Source organism: Scyliorhinus torazame, chromosome 2, assembly GCF_047496885.1.
Source record: "Scyliorhinus torazame isolate Kashiwa2021f chromosome 2, sScyTor2.1, whole genome shotgun sequence".
NCBI lineage: Eukaryota > Metazoa > Chordata > Chondrichthyes > Carcharhiniformes > Scyliorhinidae > Scyliorhinus > Scyliorhinus torazame.
Genome location: NC_092708.1, coordinates 217,076,598 through 217,099,549, shown reverse-complemented (window position 1 = coordinate 217,099,549; position 22,952 = coordinate 217,076,598). Strand labels below are relative to the sequence as shown.

The window sequence follows — 22,952 nt, the reverse complement described above, 5'->3', positions numbered from 1 at the left end:
TTGTGGACCGATGTACCCCAGATAGAAGGAGAACCGGCGTGTAACCCTTTGAAGTTGCTTTGGTGGTTAGTGACGTTACTGGTTGTGACACAAGAAAACACCTGGGACACCAAGAAATTTCATTCATAGAAACAGAGGAGGCCATTCAGCCCTTCAGGCCATTTTGTTGCATTCAGTCAGACGCTATTTGATCTGCATGTCAATTCCATTTTCACACCGTGGCTCCATATCCCTGATACTCTTAACTAGCAACAATCAATCAACCTCAGTTTTAAAAGCTCTAATTGTCCGAGTATTCACACCCTTTTGTGGGAGAGAGTTCCAGATGTCTTTACTGGAAAAGGTGCCTCCTGATTCACCCCAGAATGGTTTGGTTGGATTAAGATCATGTCCCCTTATTCTTGATTTACCCACCAGAAGAAATAATTTCTCTGTACCTACCCTATAAAATCCTTTTTAACATTTTATGTGCCTTGATCAGATCACTCCTCAATTTTCTATTCACTGGGAAATACAAACCAGGTATATGCAACCTGTTCCCATACAATAAGAATTTTAGGATCATTTGCGAAGAAGGTGTGCGGCATCCACCCAAGCCCCTTATACCCAAGGATGATATATCCTCCCAGAGGAGTAGTGTACAAATCTCCAATCCAGGTGATGTGTGACTGCGGTTACTTACAATGAGCCATAACCCCATGAGATGCAGGCCAATATTCCAGTGGCCATTTTAATTTGTATCTATCTACTGACTTTTAGGGCTAGATTTTCATGGAGTCAGGTTCACTCTGAAGAAAAGTTGCAGACAGGATCCGAATGCTGAAGACCCACCCCATTTCAAGCTAATACAAATTTTGCAGGTAGGGGAAAGGGATGAGGCGTGATTCACAAAGGTTCAAAACATGGATCTGCTGGGCCATTTGAAAATAGTGTTGTCCTTAAACAAAACTGCATTCTCACTATTACCAGGAGCATAATCCTGTGGGGTGATGAATTTATGGAGGAGATGTAAATGTTCTTGATGGGCAATAAGGTCTGTTGTAAGTGTCATGATTTGAAGTTATTTAAATCCCCAGACCTTTCAAAAAAACTCAAGAGCCAGCTGTCATAGAGTAAAAAAAATACATGCTGCTGTAGTGAATTGATTGTCAGAAATAATATTACCACTTGTTCTTGCAGTTTCAATCGACTTTATTGGTGACATTTCTCAAGGATTGTTATTACACCGTAGCCCATTATGAACATTTGTTTGAGTTTCAAAAGGTCAAAAATCATTTACCTCAGCAAGAGGCTGAGTTCACAATTTGATTGACAGTTTTATGAGGCTATTAAACAATCATCTGTCTTTGGTGTGGTTACTGAATAGAAGTTTGTTTTTTATAAACAAACTTGAGGGGATTTATAATCTTTGGGCAGGTTTAATGAATTAAAGTTTTATTTTGTATCAAGTGTGTATGTGTGCGACCTCTATTACATTGGAAATTTAACTTTTCTTTCATCTCCACATGGCTCTTGAGGTCTCCCATAGTGGATACCATGGAATTGCCATAGTCAGTATGAGCTGGCATGGGGGGGTGGGGAGGGGGAGTGCGGGTGAGAGTTAGAGGGCCTATCTGCTTTTTATAAAACTGGTCTGGTCTTGGAGAGCCAAGCTGGGCATCCCAACCAGCCCACCTCAGCATGCTCCCTCCTCCCAGAGCAAACATTATGTCGAGGTGGATCTGCCCAGTCGGATAGTTTAGTGGTATTGGAGTGAACTGTTCTCTGCAGACAAAAGGAATATACTGCTGGAGTGAATTGATTGTTAGAAAAACAATCAAAACTTTACACCTTTTTTGAATTACTTGGAAGCTTGGGGAGCCTATAGGTCCCGTTTGCTTTCTCCATGGCAACACCTTGGCCAATCAGAATCATCTTGCCAACCAATCAGCACCTTTTCCTCCTGCAGTACAACTTGTTGTGATTGTACAATTGTTCTGATGGTGCAAGACAAAAAGCTTTGGGTAACATGTCTCTCTTTTCGGTAATGATCACATTCTGTACTACCACACGACTGAAAGTATAATCATTTCTCATTGAGACATGGGTGGTCTAATAAAAGGCTCCCCGTCAATCATTAAACTAACCTGTGCAGTAACTAATGGAGCAGTCGCGAGCTCACCAGCTCTTTGACCATGGTCACAAATCTCTATTCCCTCTGATTTCATTCCTCCCCTTGGCAACTGTCTGACGCTGAACCACACTGTTCACAACCTTGGTGTCCTATTTGACCCCATGATGAGCTTCCAACCAGATATCTGCACCTTGCTAAGACCACTTAGTTCCGCCTCCATTACATTGCATGACTCTACCCCTGCTTCAGCTCATCCAACTGCCAGAAACATCATCTGTGCCTTTGGTACCTTTAGACTTCACTATTGCCAGCTTCTCACACTTTACTCTCATTAAACTCACATTTTACTCTCATTAAGAAGGTCTAATGCAGGTAGGGAATATACAGTGAATGGTAGAACCCTGAAGAGTATTGGCAATCAGAGAGATCGAGGTGTACAGGTCCACAGATCACTAAAAGAAGCAACACAGGTGGAGAAGGTAGTCAAGAAGGCATACGGTATGCTTGCCTTCATTGGCCAGGGCATTGAGTATAAGAATTGGCAAGTCATGTTGCAGCTGTATAGAACCTTTGTTAGGCCACACTTGGAGTATAGTGTTCAATTCTGGTCGCCACACTACCAGAAGGATGTGGATGCTTTAGAGAGGGTGCAGAAGAGATTTACCGGGATGTTGCCTGGTATTTCATAGAATTTACAGTGCAGAAGGAGGCCATTCGGCCCATCGAGTCTGCACCGGCTCCTGGAAAGAGCACCCTACCCAAGGTCAACACCTCCACCCTCTCCCCATAACCCAGTAACCCCACCCAACACTAAGGGCAATTTTGAACACTAGGGGCAATTTATCATGGCCAATCCACCTAACCTGCACATCTTTGGACTGTGGGAGGAAACCGGAGCACCCGGAGGAAACCCACACACACACGGGGAGGATGTGCAGACTCCGCACAGACAGTGACCCAAGCCGGAATCGAACCTGGGACCCTGGAGCTGTGAAGCAATTGTACTATCCACAAGGCTACCGTGCTGCCTTGGTGTATGGAGGACATTAGCTTTGAGGAGCGGTTGAATAAACTCGGTTTGTCCTCACTGGAACGACGGAGGTTGAGGGACGGCCTAATAGAGGTCTACAAAATAATGAGGGTCATAGACAGAGTGGATAGTCAGAGGCTTTTCCCCAGGGTAGAGGGGTCAATTACTAGGGGGCTTAGGTTTAAGGTGCGAGGGGCAAGGTTTAGAGGAGATGTACGAGGCACGTTTTTTACACAGAGGGTAGTGGGTGCCTGGAACCCGCTGCCGGAGGGACGATAGCGACGTTTAAGGGGCATCTTGACAAAGACGTGAATAGGATGGGAATAGAGGGATATGGACCCCGGAAGTGGAAAAGGTTTTAGTTTAGACGGGCAGCATGGTCGGCACGGGCTTGGAGGGCCGAAGGGCCTGTTCCTGTGCTGTACTTTTCTTTGTTCTGTGTTCTAAACCTAAGGTCATCCAAATCTCTGCTGACTGTGTACTAACTCACATCAAATTCCCTTTACCATGTTGTCACTGATATAAATTGGGTCCTGGTTAAATGATGCCTTATTTGTAAAAATCTCATCCTTGTTTTCAAATCTCTTCATGGCCTTCCCCCTTCCCTACTTCTGTTAATCTCCTCCAGCGCCGCAATCTGCTGAGATAATATGCGCATCTCCAATTCTGGACTCTTGTGAACCCTGATTTTAGTCACACCACTATTGATGGCTGTACCTTCAGCTGTAAAGACCCTAAGCTGTGGAATTTCAAAGAACAAAGCAGCACAGGAACTGGCCCTTCGGCCCTCCAAGCCTGCACCGACCATGCTGCCCGTCTAACCAAAAAGCTTCTGCACTTCCGGGGTCCGTATCCCTCTATTCCCATCCTATTCATGTATTTGTCAAGACGCCCCTTAAATGTCACTATCGTCCCTGCTTCCACCACCTCCTCCGGCAGCGAGTTCCAGGCACCCACTGCCCTCGTATAAAAAAACTTAACTCGCACATCTCCTCTAAACTTTGCCCCCCGCACCTTAAACCTATGTCCCCATGTAATTGACTCTTCCATTCTGGGAAAAAGCTTCTGACTATCCACTCAGTCCATGCCCCTCATAATTTTGTAGGCAGCCGGTATTGGTGGCGATGCATTCTCCACCAACTCCTCGGGTGGAGGGGTGGAAAACCCCACAATGCAAAAAATCCTGCCCTAAGTTTCAAATTTTGCTTAAGGATGCTCCTGTGAAGTCACCTTGGGACCTAGTACCATGTAAAAGGTGTATATAAATACAAGTTCTTAACGTTGCGGGGGGGAGGGGCGGGCGCAAATCACGTTCATCTGTGTTTTACATAGAATTTACAGTGCAGAAGGAGGCCATTCGGCCCATCGAGTCTGCACCGGCTCTTGGAAAGAGCACCCTACCCAGGGTCAACACCATCCACCCTATCCCCATAGCCCAGTAACCCCACCCAACACTAAGGGCAATTTTGGACACTAAGGGCAATTTACCATGGCCAATTCACCTAACCTGCACATCTTTGGACTGTGGGAGGAAACCGGAGCACCCGGAGGAAACCCATGCACACACGGGGAGGATGTGCAGACTCCGCACAGACAGAGACCCAAGCCGGAATCGAGCCTGGGACCCTGGAGCTGTGAAGCAATTGTGCTAACCACAATGCGACCGTGCTGCCCTGTCTTGGTCCTGTCCAAAGCTGGAGGATTACTGGAAGGAGGTGTTTAGGGTAATCTCTAAAGTGGTGCACGTGAAACTGGACCCGGGCCCTCGGGAGGCCATATTCGGGGTGTTGGACCAGCCGGGGTTGGAAACGGGTGCGGAGGCAGATGTTGTAGCCTTCGCCTCGTTGATCGCCCGAAGGCAGATCCTGTTGGGGTGGAGATCAACCTCTCCACCCTGTGCCCTGGTGTGGCGGGGGGACCTGCTGGAATTCTTGACTCTTGAGAAGGTTAAATTTGAACTGAGGGGAAGGATGGAGGGGTTCTACAATTCATGGGCACTTTCAAGAATTGGATAACATCGAACATTAGTGGGGGGGGTGGGGCTGGGAGGATTGGGGGAGGGGGACTGTACGTGTTAATGGGAACTATGGGTGATTCCTGATTCCTTTTTGTTGTTTGTTTATATTAACATGCGGGATGCTGTTTGGGGGTTGGTGGGAGGATGTGATTGTTGTTGTTGATATGGGGATTGACATTGTATTCGTTACTGCTTATTGTTTATTGTTGGTGGGTGTAAATTTGGGAGAAAATGTGAAAAAGGAGGAGAATAATAATATTTTAAAAATAAATAAATACATGTTCTTCTTCCATGTGCTTGTAAACAGGAGGAGATAACATTGACCTAGCTGACCAGAAGGCTCTGCATTATTTTTTTGGGATAGCTCTTAAAACGTTTGAGATCTGTGCTTTATTTGCAGCTGCCATCACAAAGGTTAATTTCACATGCCCCAATTGTTCTGTCAGTAAAGACAGTGCAAGAGACAACAGATGTTGCCAGGATATCCAACCACATGGGGCATCACAACTCAAAACCCTACCCTGAACCCTACAAACTCAAAGTTTGTAGGTTCAGTCACTAGTCTCTGCTCAATGAACCGATGTCAACCAAGGCATTACAGTCGATAGAGAAGGAAAACAAATTTATTGGACAAGTTCTCCACTCAATTACCAGTGGCCCAACCTGCTGAAAAACCTAAGAGTGGGGATGTTGGGTGTAGATGGGATGGAGCACAATGGTGATATCTCCTGCAGGCAAGTACTTGCTGCCTTGTCACATAGAGTGACCACAGAATCACAGAATTGTTACGGAGCAGAAGGAGGCCAATCGGCCCATCATGCCTGCACTGGCTCTCCAAATGAGCATCATGACTTAGTGCCATTCCCTCGCCTTTTCCCCATACTCCTGCTTATTGTTTCTATCAAGTAATCATCTAATACCCTCTTGAATGCCCCAATTGAACCTGCCTCCACCACATTTCTAGGCAGTTTATTCCACACTCGAATTTGCTGTGTGAAAACATTTTTTCTCACATCATATTTGCTTCTTTTGCAAATCACCTTAAATCTGTATCCTCTTGTTCTTAATCCTTATACAAGGGGGAGCAGTTTCTCCCTTCACTTGTGGGAAGTGTCCTGTACCATGAGGCAATGCCTTCAAGAGCTGAGGGGAGAAAGTCAACCAGAAACACAGAGGTCTCTCTTGTGCATTAAATCAAGAACCTGATCTCACGCTGAGATTATAAACAGCTTGAACTGCAACACTGGTGTAATGCCAGAAACACTGAACTAAATATTGCACTCCACAGATCTGCAAGTTTATTTTTGAACTGAAGACGTATATAACAGGTGTATAAACAGAGTGCTCCTAGCTTTTCATACTCATAGGTCTAACCTGAATTCACTCTCAGAAATAAGCCTCAACATGATGCTTGACAACAAACGCACTAATGCAGAGGGGCAGAGAATAATGAGAGGAAATTGCTGGAGCAACAGAATTCCCTTCTGTTTTCCCCCCTCCAAACCATCTCGTCCGGTTACAGGTCCACAAGTATATGGCAGTCTCCAGCACCCCACAGTGGATACTCGCCTTGACATTGAGATTAAAAGGCATTTGATCATGGATTGCATCAGCTTGTTCTTGCCGAGTGACGGGGTGGTGTTGGTAGGGAATAGTACTGGAGACTGGGAACTTTGGCTGATGAGGCGCAGAACAACAATAACCCCCCTTGTCACCCAGAGAGATCAGTCAATGGAGACCAGACCATGGATCAAACTTGGTGCTTCCTGCTCCGAGTGGCTAATGTACAGGCTGCCTGTGTAAGATCAGTTTGGTGAGGGGGGGTGGGGGGTGGGGGTGTTGTCACTATCGGCAGGACCAGGAGATCCTGCTGACAGGAGAGGCCAGAAAATGTTGGCCATATCTTACGTTTAGGTTCCTGGATCTCTCGTTCTGGTCTGAACGATTCCCCCCCCCCCCCCATTCTTTTATGGTATGTGGGCAATGCCAGTATTTGGTGCCCGTCCCTAATTGCCCTTGAGAAGGGGTTGGGTGAGCCACCTCCTTGAACCACTGCAGTCCCTTTTGTAATGGTTTGAAAAAAAACTGAGTGGCTAGCGAGGATATTTCAGAGGGCAGTTAAGAGTCAATCACATTGCTGTGGGTTTGGAGTTGCATAAATGAGGTAAGAATGGCCGATCTAAAGGATGTTGGTAAACCAGATCAGTTTTTATGACAATTAATTATGGTTTCAAGGTCTGCGTCAAGGAGGTGCGGAAAGGTTCAAGTTTTAAGACATTTGTACATATATATCAAACACAAACACAACCAAAAAGAGAGCAAACAGGAATTCACATAACAAATAAATATCTAACACTCCACCATCCACCCTCCCTGCCGCTACCCTCCTCCTCCCCAACTCTTTTTCTAAACCCTCCTCCCCACCCACTGACTTCTTAATTATTCTTGAAGTAGTCGATGAACTGTTTCCATCTCTGGGCAAACCCCTCCACAGTCCCTCTCAAAGCGAACTTGATATTTTCTAACCTGAGGAATTCCGCGAGGTCGCTCACCCACACCCCCGGTTTCGGCGGCCCAGAGTCCCTCCATTCCAGAAAGATCCGTCTCCGGGCTACCAGGGAGACAAAGACCAGCACATCGGCTTCTCCCGCCCCCTGGACTCCCGGGTCTTCCGACATTCCAAAGATCGCCACTTCTGGACTCGGGACCACCTTCACCTTCAACACCTCAGACACAACGTCAGCAACCCCCCGCCATGATCCCTTCAGCTTCGCGCAGGCCCAAAACATGTGGAAAAGGTTCACGGGCCCGCCGTGCACCACCCACACCAATCCTCCACCCCCTCAAAAAACCTACTCATCCTGGCCACCGTCATATTGAATAAGGTGAATTGAATAAGGCTAAGCCTCGCACACGGAGAGGATGCGTTCACTCCCCCCCCCCCACAGCCCAACCTCCAACTCTCTCTCCAGCTCATCCTCCCACGTGCTTGACTTCTCCTATCGGGTGCCCTCCACGTCCATTAGTTATTTGTAAATCTCCGACACTCTGCCCTCACCCACCCCTGTTTTCAACACCTGCCTCCTCATATAGCCCCTCACCTGCAAGTACTGGAACCCATTCCCGTTGGGCAGCTCATATTCCTCTACCAGCCCCATCAAGCTCGAAATGCTGCCCCCACGAATAGGTCCCCAAAGGTTCACGTTTTAATGAAGTTTAATCCTGGTGTAAAATGCTTTCTATTTTACTGCTAGCTTGTGAAAGGTGTGCAGTGAACAGTATGTCCTGCACCCACATGAGAACTTCACACACTGATAAAGGAAGTGAGCTGTAGTTGTAAGTCAGCTGCAGTCAGGTTGGTCGAGGTTGCCAATTCTGGCAAGCGTTTTTAAATAAAGTTTTTGAAAAACCTCGATTTACTGTAATACTCTCTCCAATATCTCCCAAGAGATATAATTCTTAATTCCTGGAGGGTTGGGAACGTTAGTTTTGGCCGAGACATTGATACACAAGATTGGCCGTCATGAAAGTGATTGGCAGGTTCATGACCCCCACTGACTCTCCCCCTGCTCCCACTGTCGGTTTGTCTGCCTGTTGGTGTTAATATATTCAGTCCAGAGTGGACTTTTCTGTGTTAAGTGTTTCTTCTGCCTAAGATTACATGGCAGAATGGAGCTCTTTGTCTGCTTTAGTATCTCCTACAGTCTGTGTATAGTCCTAAACCATCAGTGCCCAGTGTACAGGAGTGTAAATGATATTTGGCAGCTGCAGTTGTTTTCACTGGGTCCTGTTGGGTTAATTGAATTAGACTGAGTATCCCCATGTATAATTCAGCAAGTGTCTGGGGTATATTTCAGCTCGAAACCCTGATCCAGCCGTTTCACTGCCCTTCTGTTCTTGGTCTTTTCAAAGGTGTATTCCAGCTTTCCGGTCAAATTTGTGGTTCAAAAACCTCAATAACTTGGTTGTCCCATTTATATCTGGAAACACTGTTTGTGTCCAGGAGAGACTCCTCCACCTGAGTTTGCTTCCCTTGTTGATGATGGTCGGCCTGGTGATCTGGCGAGCTGGTTGGTCATTCCCGGGGAGCCAAGGTGAGCCAAGTTTTTGTTTGCTGGTAACAATGGAGTGGTTAAGCATAGGCAGCTTTCATCAGCAGCACCAAAAGAAGCCCGCTCCAGGAAGGATTTCCAGTGTCCCTGATGGTAGTGCTGACACAGTGGAAATCCAGTCATAGAATCATAGAATTTACAGTGCAGAAGGAGGCCATTCGGTCCATCGAGTCTGCACCGGCCCTTTGAAATAGCACCCTACTTAAGCCCACGCCTCCGCCCTATCCCCGGAACCCAGTAATCCCACCTAACCTTTTTGGACCCTAAGGGAAATTTAGCATAGCCAATCCACCTAACCTGCATGTCTTTGGAGTGTGGGAGGAAACCGGAGCACCCGGAGGAAACCCACGCAGACACGGGGAGAACGTGCAGACTCCGCACAGCCTGCTCCGTCATTCATTAGGATCATGGCTGATCTCAGTCAGATGAACAAGAATATCCTGTATTTAGATAGAGCCCCTTTAGTGTCTGTGAACGATGCCAGCCGCTGAAAGGTCTCATTGTTCTTTCACAACTGTTCAAGTTGGCCTCTGGGATGGGGCAGGGGAAACATTGGCCAGACACCATCTCCTGATCGATGTCAGATGTTCACAAGTGGCTGATGTTGCCCCAGTTGGATAGCTAAGGAAAGATAGCCATTTGAGGAGAACGCCAGTGGAACCTAACCACAGCGAGAGTTAAAAGCTTCCAGATGATGAGAGCACAAAACAGAAGGAAGGGAATCAGGAAGGAAATCCAGAGTATTCATTCCACTGCAGGCTGAGTGAGGGTGAGTTTCACCGGGTTCTCTCTGATCCTCCTCCTGTTAGCTCTTTGCTGCAAAGTTTAATCAGTGACTGGGTTCTGTGCAGAGTTCATTGCTGTTGTGAGTGTGCAGGGTGTAATTACAGTAGCACAGAGTCTGGACTGGAGCCATCTCACTGACTCGCATGGAGAGATTGTTTGGATGTCACCTGAGAAGCCCTTTTCCTATCTCTGCAATTTTCTCGTGTCAAGTGATGCCAGATTGTAAAAGATTGGTTCCTGCATTATTCACAGACTCCTGCCTGTGAAGTAGGGCTGAAAGTGAGGGGGTGGATGGGAGGGCCAGACTTGTGTTACCATAGCATCAGCAAGGGAACTGTGCCAACAGTTAAATTTGCTGTACAGATCTCCCTAGAAAAAGGTGAAATATAAAGAAAGAAAAGCTTTGCATTTATATCACTTCTTTCACCAATCCAAGAATGTCCCAAAGTGTTTTACGGCTAATACATTTGAAGCAATGGCAACCAATTTGTGCACAGCAAGCTCTCATAAACAACAAATTGGGCTGCCAGGTTTAACAAAGTGGCTGCTCCACGTAACAACAAGGAGAACATTCAAGAAAAATAAACTATTTGGATGTAAAGGAGGAAGGCCCTGAGCCAGTCACAGGTCCTGAGCTATGACATGGATGAAGTGGATGCAGAGATAGGTCTGTCCAATATGTGTAGATGGATCCCAAACTGAACATGTGCATAGGGCACATTAAATACCTCCACTTGCCGTGGTGAACTATACTGCAGTTTATCCCTTGTCTGTCCCTTCAGGACTGCCCTCCGTTGAGGTGGGTGTTAGGATATGGAATGAGCTCTTGCCAACTACCGGAACATGCATCCCAGTCTCGGTGAAGTCCTGACAGGGGCCTATTCCCTTCCTGTCTGTAGCAGCATCAAAGCACTGGGCCAGAGAAAAAAGTTCGGTTTTCAATTTTTTCCCCAGACGCTTCCCCCCCCCCCCCCGACCCTCATGTTCTCTAGAACCATAATGAATCTCCATCTGTGATGATGTCACCCCCCGTAGCCTCTAATGTAGGAAACACAGGAGCCAAATAGAGCACAGCAGGGAGCAATGTGACCACAACTCGATCATCTATTTTTGTGATGTTTGTTAAGGAATAAGTGTTGACCAGGACACCGGCTCTTCTTCCATAAAGGCAGGTTACTTTCATCTTGGGTTTTTGTACTATGGTTAAGTTCACTCAAAGACTGAGAAGAAGACATAACTTAATAAATACTCTAATCCTCTTCAAAATAGAGGTTGTGGGCTGTTGTACCTGAGGAGGCAGGTGGAGCCTTGGATTAACATTTCAGCACCTCCGACACTGCAGCACTCCTTCGGTACTGGGAGTGTCAGCTAAGATTTTTATGCTCAAGTCCTGGAGTGGAACTTTCCTAAGTTTCTGTCTCAGATGTGAGAGAGCTACCGACATTAGACACTGAAGGATGCTCACTCCTGGCTGGAAATTCATTACTCTTCCCTTTCTCCCTTGCAGGTTTGGGTGTTTGCACTTCACGTTGGGTCTTGTCCTAGGATTGTGCTGAAAGTCACCTCATGCCGCCTACCCCATGCACATGCACGGTGTGATGGCCAGCCCACAGGAGGTCCTGACATGGTCACCCTCCTCCAACCTCATCAATCAGAACTTGAAGGAAGAGCTGGGGACCCCGGGGGAGAAGTTGCCGGTCCGAGATGTGGGCCACAAGCCGTTGTACTCACCGCCCGAGATCCTGGATAACCTGAAGGAGAAGGGGCTCCCACAGGCGGACAGCAGTGGCAGCTCCAACTCCAACCATCCCGTCACCATCACCGTGCTCACCAGCGTCAGTGAGGACTCCCGCGACCAGTTTGAAAACAGTGTTCTGCAGCTGAGGGAGCACGAGGAATCCGCGACCACCCAGACTCCCGAGGATGGGAATGGGAATGATGGAGGCGGAGGTGAGAACAGCGGACCAGATGAGATGAAGATACATTACAATCGCTCAGGGTCAGGCTCAGGATCAGGGCCAGGAGGATTCCTAGAGGGGCTATTCGGCTGCCTGAGGCCAGTGTGGAATATTATAGGAAAAGCCTACTCCACAGATTATAAACTACAACAACAAGGTACTGATATTCTAGTCATCAATATATGTTGCATATCTTTGTCTAGTCGGCATGCTGGTTAGTATCATGTTAGCTTTGCTCCAATGAACATTGTAAAAGTTTATTTTGTATTGTTGTTCTAGAGGATATTATTTACCACTTAATTTACAGCACAAAATAACATTGTCCTGCAAGTTATTGGGTAGAATCATGTACCCGCCTCTGTGGCGAGGGGGGGAATTGATCAGATGGGATGGTGGTGGGTGGAGACCCTGCCATTTTGCCATCTCCACTCCAAGGTGAAGGAGGCCTGTGGGCAGCCCTCCTGCCCCACCACCAATCGAGGCCCTTCAGGCGGCATTTATTAGGGCCTGACCATGTGTGGGGCACAACAAGCAAACCTGTGCGGGAACCTGGTCGGGAGATGTCCCTTGTTGAAATGGCCCACGAATAGACACCCCTCTGCCATTGCTGCCAACCTTGTTCCCCACTGCAGAGTGTCCCTCCCCTCCACGTCACACCACAACTACATCCTCCACCTGCAACAGCCCTCTCCCATCAACGTGTCCCCCCGTTCTCCCCCCCCCCCCCCCAACATCCCCATTAGCTCATGCGTACTGGCTGCCCCCACCACCCTTTACTCCCCCATGCTGCCTTCCTACCCAACAGGTTGCCCTTTCCCCACCCACCCTGTCCTCCTCCCCCCCCCCCCCCCCCAGCTGCCCTTCCCCCCCCACGCTGCCCTTTCCTCCCCACACGGCCCTTTCCCCCCACATGGCCCTTTCCCCCCACACTGCCCTTTCCCCCCCCACGCTGCCCTTTCCTCCCCACACAGCCCTTTCCCCCCACACTGCCCTTTCCCCCCCACACTGCACTTCCCCCCACACTGCCCTTCCCCCCCACACTGCCCTTTCCCCCCACACTGCCCTTTCCCCCCACACTGCCCTTTCCCCCCACACTGCCCTTTCCCCCCCAAGCTGCCCTTTCCCCCCCAAGCTGCCCTTCCCCCCGACACTGCCCTTTCCCTCCACACTGCCCTTTCCCCCCCAAGCTGCCCTTTCCCCCCCAAGCTGCCCTTCCCCCCCCACACTGCCCTTCCCCCCCACGCTGCCCTTTCCCCCCACACTGCCCATCCCCCCCACACTGCCCTTCCCCCCTCAAGCCGCCCTTTCTCCCCCACACTGCCCTTTCCTCCCACTCTGCCCTTTCCCCCCACACTGCCCTTCCCCCCACACTGCCCTTCCCCTCCCACACTGCCCTTTCCCCCCACGCTGCCCTTCCCCCCCACACTGCCCTTTCTCCCCCACACTGCCCTTTCCTCCCACTCTGCCCTTCCCCCCCACACTGCCCTTCCCCCCACGCTGCCCTTCCCCTCCCACACTGCCCTTTCCCCCCACGCTGCCCTTCCCCCCCACACTGCCCTTTCCTCCCACTCTGCCCTTTCCCTCCCACACTGCCCTTTCCCCCCACGCTGCCCTTCCCCCCCACACTGCCCTTTCCCCCCACGCTGCCCTTCCCCCCCACACTGCCCCCCCCACACTGCCCTTCCCCCCAAGCCGCCCTTTCCTCCCCACACTGCCCTTTCATCCCCACTCTGCCCTTTCCCCCCACACTGCCCCCTCCCACGCTGCCCTTTCCCCCCAAACCGCCCATTCCCCCCCACACTGCCCTTTTCCCCCCACACTGCCCTTTCTCCCCCACACGGCCCTTTCCCCCCACTCTGCCCTTTCCCCCCCACACTGCCCTTTCCCCCCACGCTGCCCTTCCCCCCCACACTGCCCATCCCCCCCACACTGCCCTTCCCCCCCCAAGCCGTCATTTCCTCCCCACACTGCCCTTTCTTCCCCACACTGCCCTTTCCCCCCCACACTGCCCTTTCCCCCCCACACTGCCCTTTCCCCCCCACACTGCCCTTCCCCCCCCACACTGCCCTTCCCCCCCACACTGCCCATCCCCCCCACACAGCCCTTCCCATCCCCCCCACACAGCCCTTCCCCCCCCCAAGCCACCCTTTGCCCCCCCACTCTGCCCTTTGCCCCCACACTGCCCTTTCCCCCCACGCTGCCCTTCCCCCCACACTGCCCTTCCCCCCCACACTGCCCTTCCCCCCAAGCCAGCCATTTCTCCCCCCCCACTCTGCCCTTTTCCCCACACTGCCCTTTCCCCCCAAGCCTGCCCTTTCCCCCCCACACTGCTCTTTCCCCCCACACTGCCCTTCCCCCCCCATGCTGCCCTTTCCCGCCCACACTGCCCTTTCCCGCCCACACTGCCCTTCCCCCCCCACAATGCCCTTTCCCCCCACACTGCCCTTTCCCGCCCAGACTGCCCTTTCCCCCCCACAATGCCCTTTCCCCCCCACACTGCACTTTCCCCCCACATTGCCCTTTCCCCCACACTGCCCTTTCCCACCATGCTGCCCTTTCCCCCCGGCACTGCCCTTTCCCCCCCGCACTGCCCTTTCCCACCCACACTGCCCTTTCCCGCCCACACTGCCCTTTCCCCCCACACTGCCCTTTCCCCCCCACACTGCCCTTTCCCCCCATGCTGCCCTTTCCCCCCCACACTGCCCTTTCCCCCCATGCTGCCCTTTCCCCCCCCCACACTGCCCTTCTCCCATGCTGCCCTTTCCCCCCACACTGCCCTTTCCCGCCCACACTGCCCTTTCCCCCCACACTGCCCTTCCCCCCCCATACTGCCCTTCCCCCATGCTGCCCTTTCCCCCCACACTGCCCTTTCCCGCCCACACTGCCCTTTCCCCCCACACTGCCCTTCCCCCCCATACTGCCCTTCCCCCATGCTGCCCTTTCCCCCCACACTGCCCTTTCCCGCACACACTGCCCTTTCCCGCCCACACTGCCCTTTCCCGCCGACACTGCCCTTTCCCCCCACATTGCCCTTTCCGCCCACACTGCCCTTTCCCCCCACACTGCCCTTCCCCCCAACACTGCCCTTCCCCCCCACAATGCCCTTTCCCCCCCACACTGCCCTTTCCCCCCCACACTGCCCTTTCCCCCCATGCTGCCCTTTCCCCCCCACACTGCTCTTTCCCCCCACACTGCCCTTCCCCATGCTGCCCTTTCCCCCCCCACTGCCTTTCCCCCCCACACTGCCCTTTCCCCCCCCACACTGCCCTTTCCCCCCCACACTGCCCTTTCCCCCAACACTGCCCTTCCCCCCCCCACACTGCCCTTTCCCCCCACACTGCCCTTTCCCCCACACTGCCCTTTCCCCCCACACTGCCCTTTCCCCCCCACGCTGCCCTTTCCCGCCCACATTGCCCTTCCCCCCCACACTGCCCTTCCCCCCACACTGCCCTTTCCCCCACACTGCCCTTCTCCCCCCATGCTGCCCTTTCCCCCCACACTGCCCTTTCCCCCACACTGCCCTTCCCCCAATGCTGACCTTTCCCCCCCCCACACTGCCCTTCCCCCATGCTGCCCTTTCGCCCCACACTGCCCTTCCCCCCCACCCTGTCCTTCCCCCCCACCCTGTCCTTGCCCCAACCACCCTGTCATTCCCCCCCCACTCTGCCCTTTCCCCTCCACACTGCCCTTTCCCGCCCACACTGCCCTTCCCCCCCACACTGCCCTTTCCCCCACACTGCCCTTCTCGCCCCATGCTGCCCTTTCCCCCCACACTGCCCTTCCCCCCCACACTGCCCTTCCCCCAATGCTGACCTTCCCCCCCCACACTGCCCTTCCCCCATGCTGCCCTTTCGCCCCACACTGCCCTTCCCCCCCACCCTGTCCTTCCCCCCCACCCTGTCCTTGCCCCAACCACCCTGTCATTCCCCCCCACTCTGCCCTTTCCCCTCCACACTGCCCTTTCCCGCCCACACTGCCCTTCCCCCCCACACTGCCCTTTCCCCCCCATGCTGCCCTTTCCCCCCACACTGCCCTTCCCCCCATGCTGCTATTTCCCCCCACACTGCCCGTTCCCCCCCACACTGCCCTTTCCCCCCCACACTGCCCTTCCCCCCATGCTGCCCTTTCCCCCCACACTGCCCTCCCCCATACTGCCCTTTCCCCCCACACTGCCCTTTCCCGCCATGCTGCCCTTTTCCCCCCACACTGCCCTTCCCCCCACACTGCCCTTTCCCCACACACTGCACTTTCCCCACACACTGCACTTTCCCCTACACTGCCCTACCTCCCCCAACACTGCCCTACCTCTCCACACTGCCCTTTCCCCCCATGCTGCCCTTTCCCCCCCACACTGTCCTTTCCCACCCACACTGCCCTTTCCCCCCCCACACTGCCCTTCCCCCCCACACTGTCCTTTCCCCCCCACACTACCCTTTCCCCCACGCTGCCCATTCCCCACCACGTGCCCTGCCCCCCCACGCTGCCTTTCCCCTTTCCCCCACACTGCCCTTTCCCCCCCACGATACCCTTTCTCCCCACATTGCTCTTCCCCCCCACTCTGCCCTTTTCCGCCGACACTGCCCTTTCCCCCCACACTGCCCTTCCCCCCCACCCTGTCCTTCCCCCCCCACCCTGTCCTTGCCCCAACCACCCTGTCATTCCCCCCCCACTCTGCCCTTTCCCCCCCAGACTGCTCTTTCCCCCCCATATTGCCCTTCCCCCCCACCCTGTCCATTCCCCCCCACACTGCCCTTTCCCCCCCCATAATGCCCATCCCCCCCACACTGCCCTCCCCCCCCGAGCCTCCCTTTTTCCCCTATGCCGCCTATTCCCCACCACATGCCCTTCCCCACCCTCCCACCCCCATGCTGCCTTTCATCCCCCCCCCCCCCCCTCTGGCTGCCCTTTCCCATCATGCCGTCCTTCCCCCCCACGCCGCCCTTTCCCCACCATGCGGCCTTCCCTCCCCACACCACCCTTTCTCCCCCACGCTTCCCTTTCCTCATCCACGCCGCCCTTTGCCCCACCAGGATGCCCTTTCTCCCCCCATGCCACCCTTTCCCCCTCCCATGCCACTGTCTCCCCCCCCCCCCACCCCCACCCCCCCACCCTCCACCAAGGCCACCCTTTCCCCACCCTGTCGTTCAGTTAGTATTGTGTACTAGTTAGTGCTGTGCATCAATGCAGCATTTTCACCTATTTCCTACTCCATCCTCCAAGTACCAAAACAGCTCTTATCAAAGTCACAAATGACACCTCATGTGCCTGTGACAAATATAAACTATCCCTACTTACCCTTCATGACCTAACTGTAGCCTTTGACATGTTTGATGCAATATCGCCCTCCAGGGAATGCGCTTGCCATTACCTGCAATGGGTGTCTCTTCCTGCTCCCACAACATTAACTCCAGTGTTTCCCCCAAGGATCTATCACTGGGCCCCTCCTGTTTCTCATCTACATGCTGCCTCTCAGCAACATCATTCAACAGCACATAGTTAGTTTTTGCGTGAATGCTGATACATCCAGCAAGACCTTGCTTGACTCCTCTATTGTTGGTAAATTTTCTTGCTCCTTGTCCAATATCCAATCCTGAACGAGCAGAACTTTCCTCTAATTAAATATTGCGAAGACAGAAGCCATTGTCTTCAGTCCCCACTACAACCTCCTTCCCACTCTAGGCAGCTCCCTGAAGCTGAACCAGACTGTTCCAACCTTGGAGTGTCATAACTATGCCGCCACGAAGACCATCTATTTCCACCTCTGGTCTTGAATCCATCCCTACTTCAGCCCATCACTGTTGAAACTTCCAGCGATCTCCTGCTTGATCTCCCACATTCTTCCCTTTGTACGTTTGAGCTCACCGAAAACTCAGCTGCCCATGTTCTTACTTGCACCAAGTCCCATCCACCACTCGTTCTTGGTGAGCAACAATTCTTGCTGCGGGGCAGCATGGTAGCACAAGTGGATAGCACTGTGGCTTCACAGAGCCAGGGTCCCAGGTTTGATTCCTGGCTTGGGTCACTGTCTGTGCGGAGTCTGCATGTTCTCCCCGTGTCTGCGTGGGTTTGCTCCGGGTGCTCCGGTTTCCTCCCACAGTCCAAAGATGTGCAGGTTAGGTGGATTGGCCATGATAAATTGCCCTTAGTGACCAAAAAGGTTAGGACGGGTTATTGGGTTACGGGGATAGGGTGGAAGTGAGGGCTTAAGTGGATCGGTGCAGACTCGATGGGCCGAATGGCCTCCTTCTGCACTGTATGTTCTATGTTGTGCTCACTGATCTACACTGGCTCCCAGTTCAGCAGCTCCTCGATTCCAAAATTCTCATCTTCATTTTGAAATCCATCCATGGTGTTGCCCACTTTCATTGTAATCTCTTCCAGCCCCAACAATCCACCGAGGTATCTACGCTTATCTAATTCTAGCCTCTTGCTTGTACATCCCCAATTTTAATTGCTCCACCATTGGTGGCCACACCACCATTGCCTCGGTAAACTCTGAAATTCCGGGTGCAGAAACAGTGGACCAAATGGTCTCCTCTGCGCCTTAACAATTCTGTGAAATTCCCTTCCTAAACCTCTTTAGCTCTCCCTAACCTAGGTCATCTGCCCCCATATTTGCTTCCATGGCTTGGTGTCAGATTTTGCTTAAAGTCTCCTAAGAAACATCTTGGAATGCTTTAATATGTTAAAGACCTGAGGCTGGATTCTCCGTAGCCCAACGGCAAAATCGTGTTTCGGCGATCGGGCGGAGAATGGATTCCGACGCTGGAATCTGGGCTGGCACCGGTTTGACGGCAGGCCGCCATGCTCCACCCCCTCCAAACCGGCATCATTGTGACATGCGCCGCACGCCGTTTCAACGCAGTTGGCGCGTCATTGGCCGGCCCACCCGCTATGTTCCGCCCCCGATGGGCCGAGTTCCCGATGGTGCGGGCCACTTGTGGCCCCGAGCGTGTGGGAACCCAGCCTGCCGGCTGTGGACAGTGTCCAGTGCCACCATACTCGGCCAGGATCCATGCCGCTGGCTGGGGGGGCTTCTGCTAGGGCTAGGGGGACTAATGGGGGATGGGCTGTGGGGTTGTGGTTGGTGGGTTCGCACACGGCCGGTGCCATGTTGCATGGCGTGACCGGTGCAGGTCGTCAGCTGTGCGCATGCGCGGTCTGGGACCCGGCCACTTCACTCAGCGCCGTTGCTATCCCTTCACCGGAATCGGTGGTGAAAGTCTACACATGCTCTGCTGGCATCAACACTTAGTCTCCCAAACAGAGAATCCAGCCCAGGGTATAATTACCAATTGTGTTGCTGTTGTGTACAAGGTAGCAGTTTGTAATAATTTGCATTGTATACTAGTTAATCCCATGTACCAAGGTGGTTGTGTGTACCAGTTAGTATAGTATGCTCTGTTTGCAATGTTTCTCCGAGGCTGTGCAGTCACACAGAAATTCCCAGGCAGGTCTTGGGCTCTTTAGGTTGCTGCCCAATCACGGCTGTGCAAAGATTTACACACTGAAGTGAATAGGTCACACATTGCAAAATAAAAGTGGGGGGTCTTGCCTGTGTACCACATGTGTACCACTAAAATTGTGTACTAAGGTAGAAATATGTACCAGTTAGTATTGTGTACCTTTTAGTATTGTCTCCCGGTTAGCATTGCCTTTTGCAATGATTTACTCGTTAATATAGCGTATCAAGTTATAATGTGTACCTGTTAGTATTGTCTATCAGACTGCAAGTTCCTCAGTTAGCTCTGTGTACCAAGCCAGTTTTGTATGTCATGTTCATATTGTATACATGCTACCATTGTGTTCCAGTTAGTATCGAGTACCAGTTAGCTTTGTGTACCAAGATAGTATTGCATACAAATGAGCAGTTTCTACAGGTTAATATTGTGTACAAGTTAGTCTTGTTTACCAGTTAGTATTGTGTGTGTATATTGCTCATATATTATAGAGGTAAGATGCATGGCACACACATATTGGGAGGCTTGTTACAAAGAATCAAGAGAAGGTTGGTAACCCAGGGGCCGTGGGTTATAGCCCCGAAACCATCAAGCTGGAACCCACTAATATCCTTTGTCCGGGTCCATTATGGTTAGAAATCATAGAAACCCTGCAGTACAGAAAGAGGCCATTCGTCCCATTGAGTCTGCACTGACCCTCTGAAAGAACATTCTACCCAGGCCCACTCCCTCGCAACCCCATATCTCCACCAACCTTTGGACACTAAGGGGAAATTTAGCATGGCCAATGCACCTAACTTGCACATCTTTGGACTGAGAGGAAACCCACGCAGGCATGGGGAGAACATGTGGACTCCGCACAGACAGTCACCCAAGGTCGGAATTGAACCCGGGTCCTTGGCGCTGTGAGGCAGCAGTGCTAACCATTGTGTCACCGTGCCCGCCTAACTCCAGTCTAATTGTGGTGAGCTTGGAGGCCAGCTCTGTAGTAACTTTACATTTGCACAGACTGGGATCTGATGGATTGATTCTGGTATGTTTTCCAATTTTGTCAGATTCTTGGGAGGTGCCTTTTGAAGAGATTTCGGAGCTCCAATGGCTGGGGAGTGGAGCCCAAGGAGCTGTGTTTTTGGGAAAATTCCGAGGTGAAGATGTGGCCATTAAAAAAGTGCGGGAACAGAAGGAAACAGACATCAAGCACCTGAGGAAATTGAGACATCCCAACATTATTGCATTCAAGTATGGTTTACTTCTACTCAATGTTAAAGGAGGGAGGGACTGCACAGAGTAACGACCCCACAAATCTGTTATTCCCAAGCATGCTTTGTTTTGCTATTCAAGCGACCCTTTGAGGGAATTCACGATGGTCAGAGAATGGCATTTTGTCCCTGACACTTGAATTGGAATCCAACGCAAACTAGTCGGATAAGCCTCTGCCGTGTCTACTGGAGTGAGGGTTCATTGTGAAATGCATATTCATAGCCTCATTCCAGTTCCTGGTTGGTATGGGACCAATTCAGGAAATTGCACCAAACTGGGGCAATTGATTAAAGTACTCATTACACACTGGCTTTCGAGGCAAAGGGTGAAATGTAACTGAATAAGGCTGAATACAAGGCCTAGTAAAGTGGCACCTTGTTGTGATAATCTGGAGAGCATTACCCTGGATCTAACCGGTGCGGTACCTACCTTGGGAGTGTTTCTTGAGCCAGTGTAGAGGGAGCTTTACTCTAGCTAACCCATGCAGTACTTGCCCTGTTCTATTTCTTAGAACATTGTAGAGGGAACTTTGACCCCCGAATAGCCCATGTACCTGCCCTGTGGTCGCTTGATGGGCTAGTGTAGAGGGAGCTTTACTCTGTATCTAAACCCATGCAGTACTTACCCTGAGAGTGTTTAATTGGACAGTGTACAGGATACTGCATATAATTCATGCTGTATCAGCCCTGGGAGTATTTAATGTTCACATTGACACTGAAGTATAATGAGTCCAATTTGCACCACCAACATCCTTGAGATTCTGATTTTAATTTCACGTTGGGTGAGGCAAACACTGAACAGGGAGGGTAGTGTAGTAATGTGGGTGGGGCTGTGGGATTGTTAATTACGTGTTGGTTCCACAGTCAGTATTTTTCTGACTTGGGCTAAATATTGTTGTCAGTAAATTAATCCAACACTATCTGAGCAGCAATGTCTACGTGGTAAGTTGTTGAACTTGCTTTTCCACAGGGGTGTGTGCACCCAGGCTCCATGTTACTGTATTATTATGGAGTATTGTGCCCACGGCCAGTTATACGAGGTTCTACGGGCAGGTCGGAAGATCACACCCCGGCTGTTGGTGGACTGGTCCTCAGGAATTGCCAGTGGAATGAACTACCTACATCTGCACAAAATCATCCACAGAGACCTCAAATCACCCAAGTTAGTAAAATATGTCTACTCTGCTACACATCTAGATATATACATCCACATGTATATTTGTACCATAGAATTAGAATGGAATTCCTAAAGTGTAAGAGGAGGCCATTCAGCCCATCGTATCTGCACCGACCCTCTGAAAGAGCACTCTACCTAGTTACTGCCCTATTGTGTCTGCATTTCTCAGTCATTTGCAACATTTGAGACTGCAAATGATCTTCACTTTTTGATCTTCACTTCAATCCATCTAGCCTCATTTGATGATCCTTCTAGTATATCATCCGTCCTCACCACTGCCTTGTTTCCTTATCTAATACTGCGACCCTCATTCTTTTTATCCCTTCTCTGTCCTGTCTGAAACCCCTATAACCAGGAATGCTGTGCCACCACTTCTGCCCTCTATGCCACATTTCAGTAATAACTTACTTCCAGATGTCTATCTGTGCTCTCTGCTCATTTGCCTTATTCAGCAAACTTCGGCCCTCAACTCCACACAAACAACCGCAAATGCAGGCACACAAATAGACTTAAACACACTCAATATACAGGTATACATGCAAAAGACAAAACTGTCCACAAGTGAACACATAAATACATACATATGCATGCATACACACAGTAAACATGCATGTACAGATTGGAATCTAATCAAGAGGTTGGGTGGCTTATATGTAGAATTATAGATGTGTGGAATAAGTTAAAGTCTGGAATGTAATTGGGGGAAATTACTCACGTGTGGCCACTCCTCTCCCTGCGTCCCAACCTACTGGGAAAGTACATACGTGTGGGGGCTAGCTCATCTCGCGCCCCCATTCCTCTTCACCACTTACCTATGTTAAATAACTGTGTCCTGAGTCCTACATTATGGTGGTCCCCCACAGGGTGCCAGTGATTATCTGTTGTCCCAGGAGGAGAACCACGTTTAGAAGGGAGGTGGATAGATTGGAAAATTTTTAAACAGAACCTGCTTGAGTGAGCTGTAACAGTGGTGTGCTGATTGACGGCTTTATGTGCCCCAGCTTTAGGAGGTGCTGCAGGTCAGTTTAACGGACTTTGGC

General features: G+C 51.1%; 1 protein-coding gene across 4 annotated transcripts in view; it reads left to right on the top strand.

Moving 5' to 3' along the window:
- map3k13 (mitogen-activated protein kinase kinase kinase 13) overlaps positions 1 to 22,952 on the top strand; it is a 208,635-nt gene that overhangs the window by 59,843 nt on the left and 125,840 nt on the right. For 2 of the 4 annotated variants that reach the window (XM_072483854.1, XM_072483844.1), the window contains exons 2-5: positions 9,073 to 9,254; positions 11,566 to 12,173; positions 20,532 to 20,715; positions 21,706 to 21,897. In XM_072483854.1, coding sequence (XP_072339955.1) covers positions 11,639 to 12,173; positions 20,532 to 20,715; positions 21,706 to 21,897 — 911 coding nt within the window. In that variant the 5' untranslated portion in view covers positions 9,073 to 9,254; positions 11,566 to 11,638. The remainder of the gene's footprint in view (positions 1 to 9,072; positions 9,255 to 11,565; positions 12,174 to 20,531; positions 20,716 to 21,705; positions 21,898 to 22,952) is intronic. The other 2 variants (XM_072483863.1, XM_072483872.1) reach the window with 1 other exon arrangement.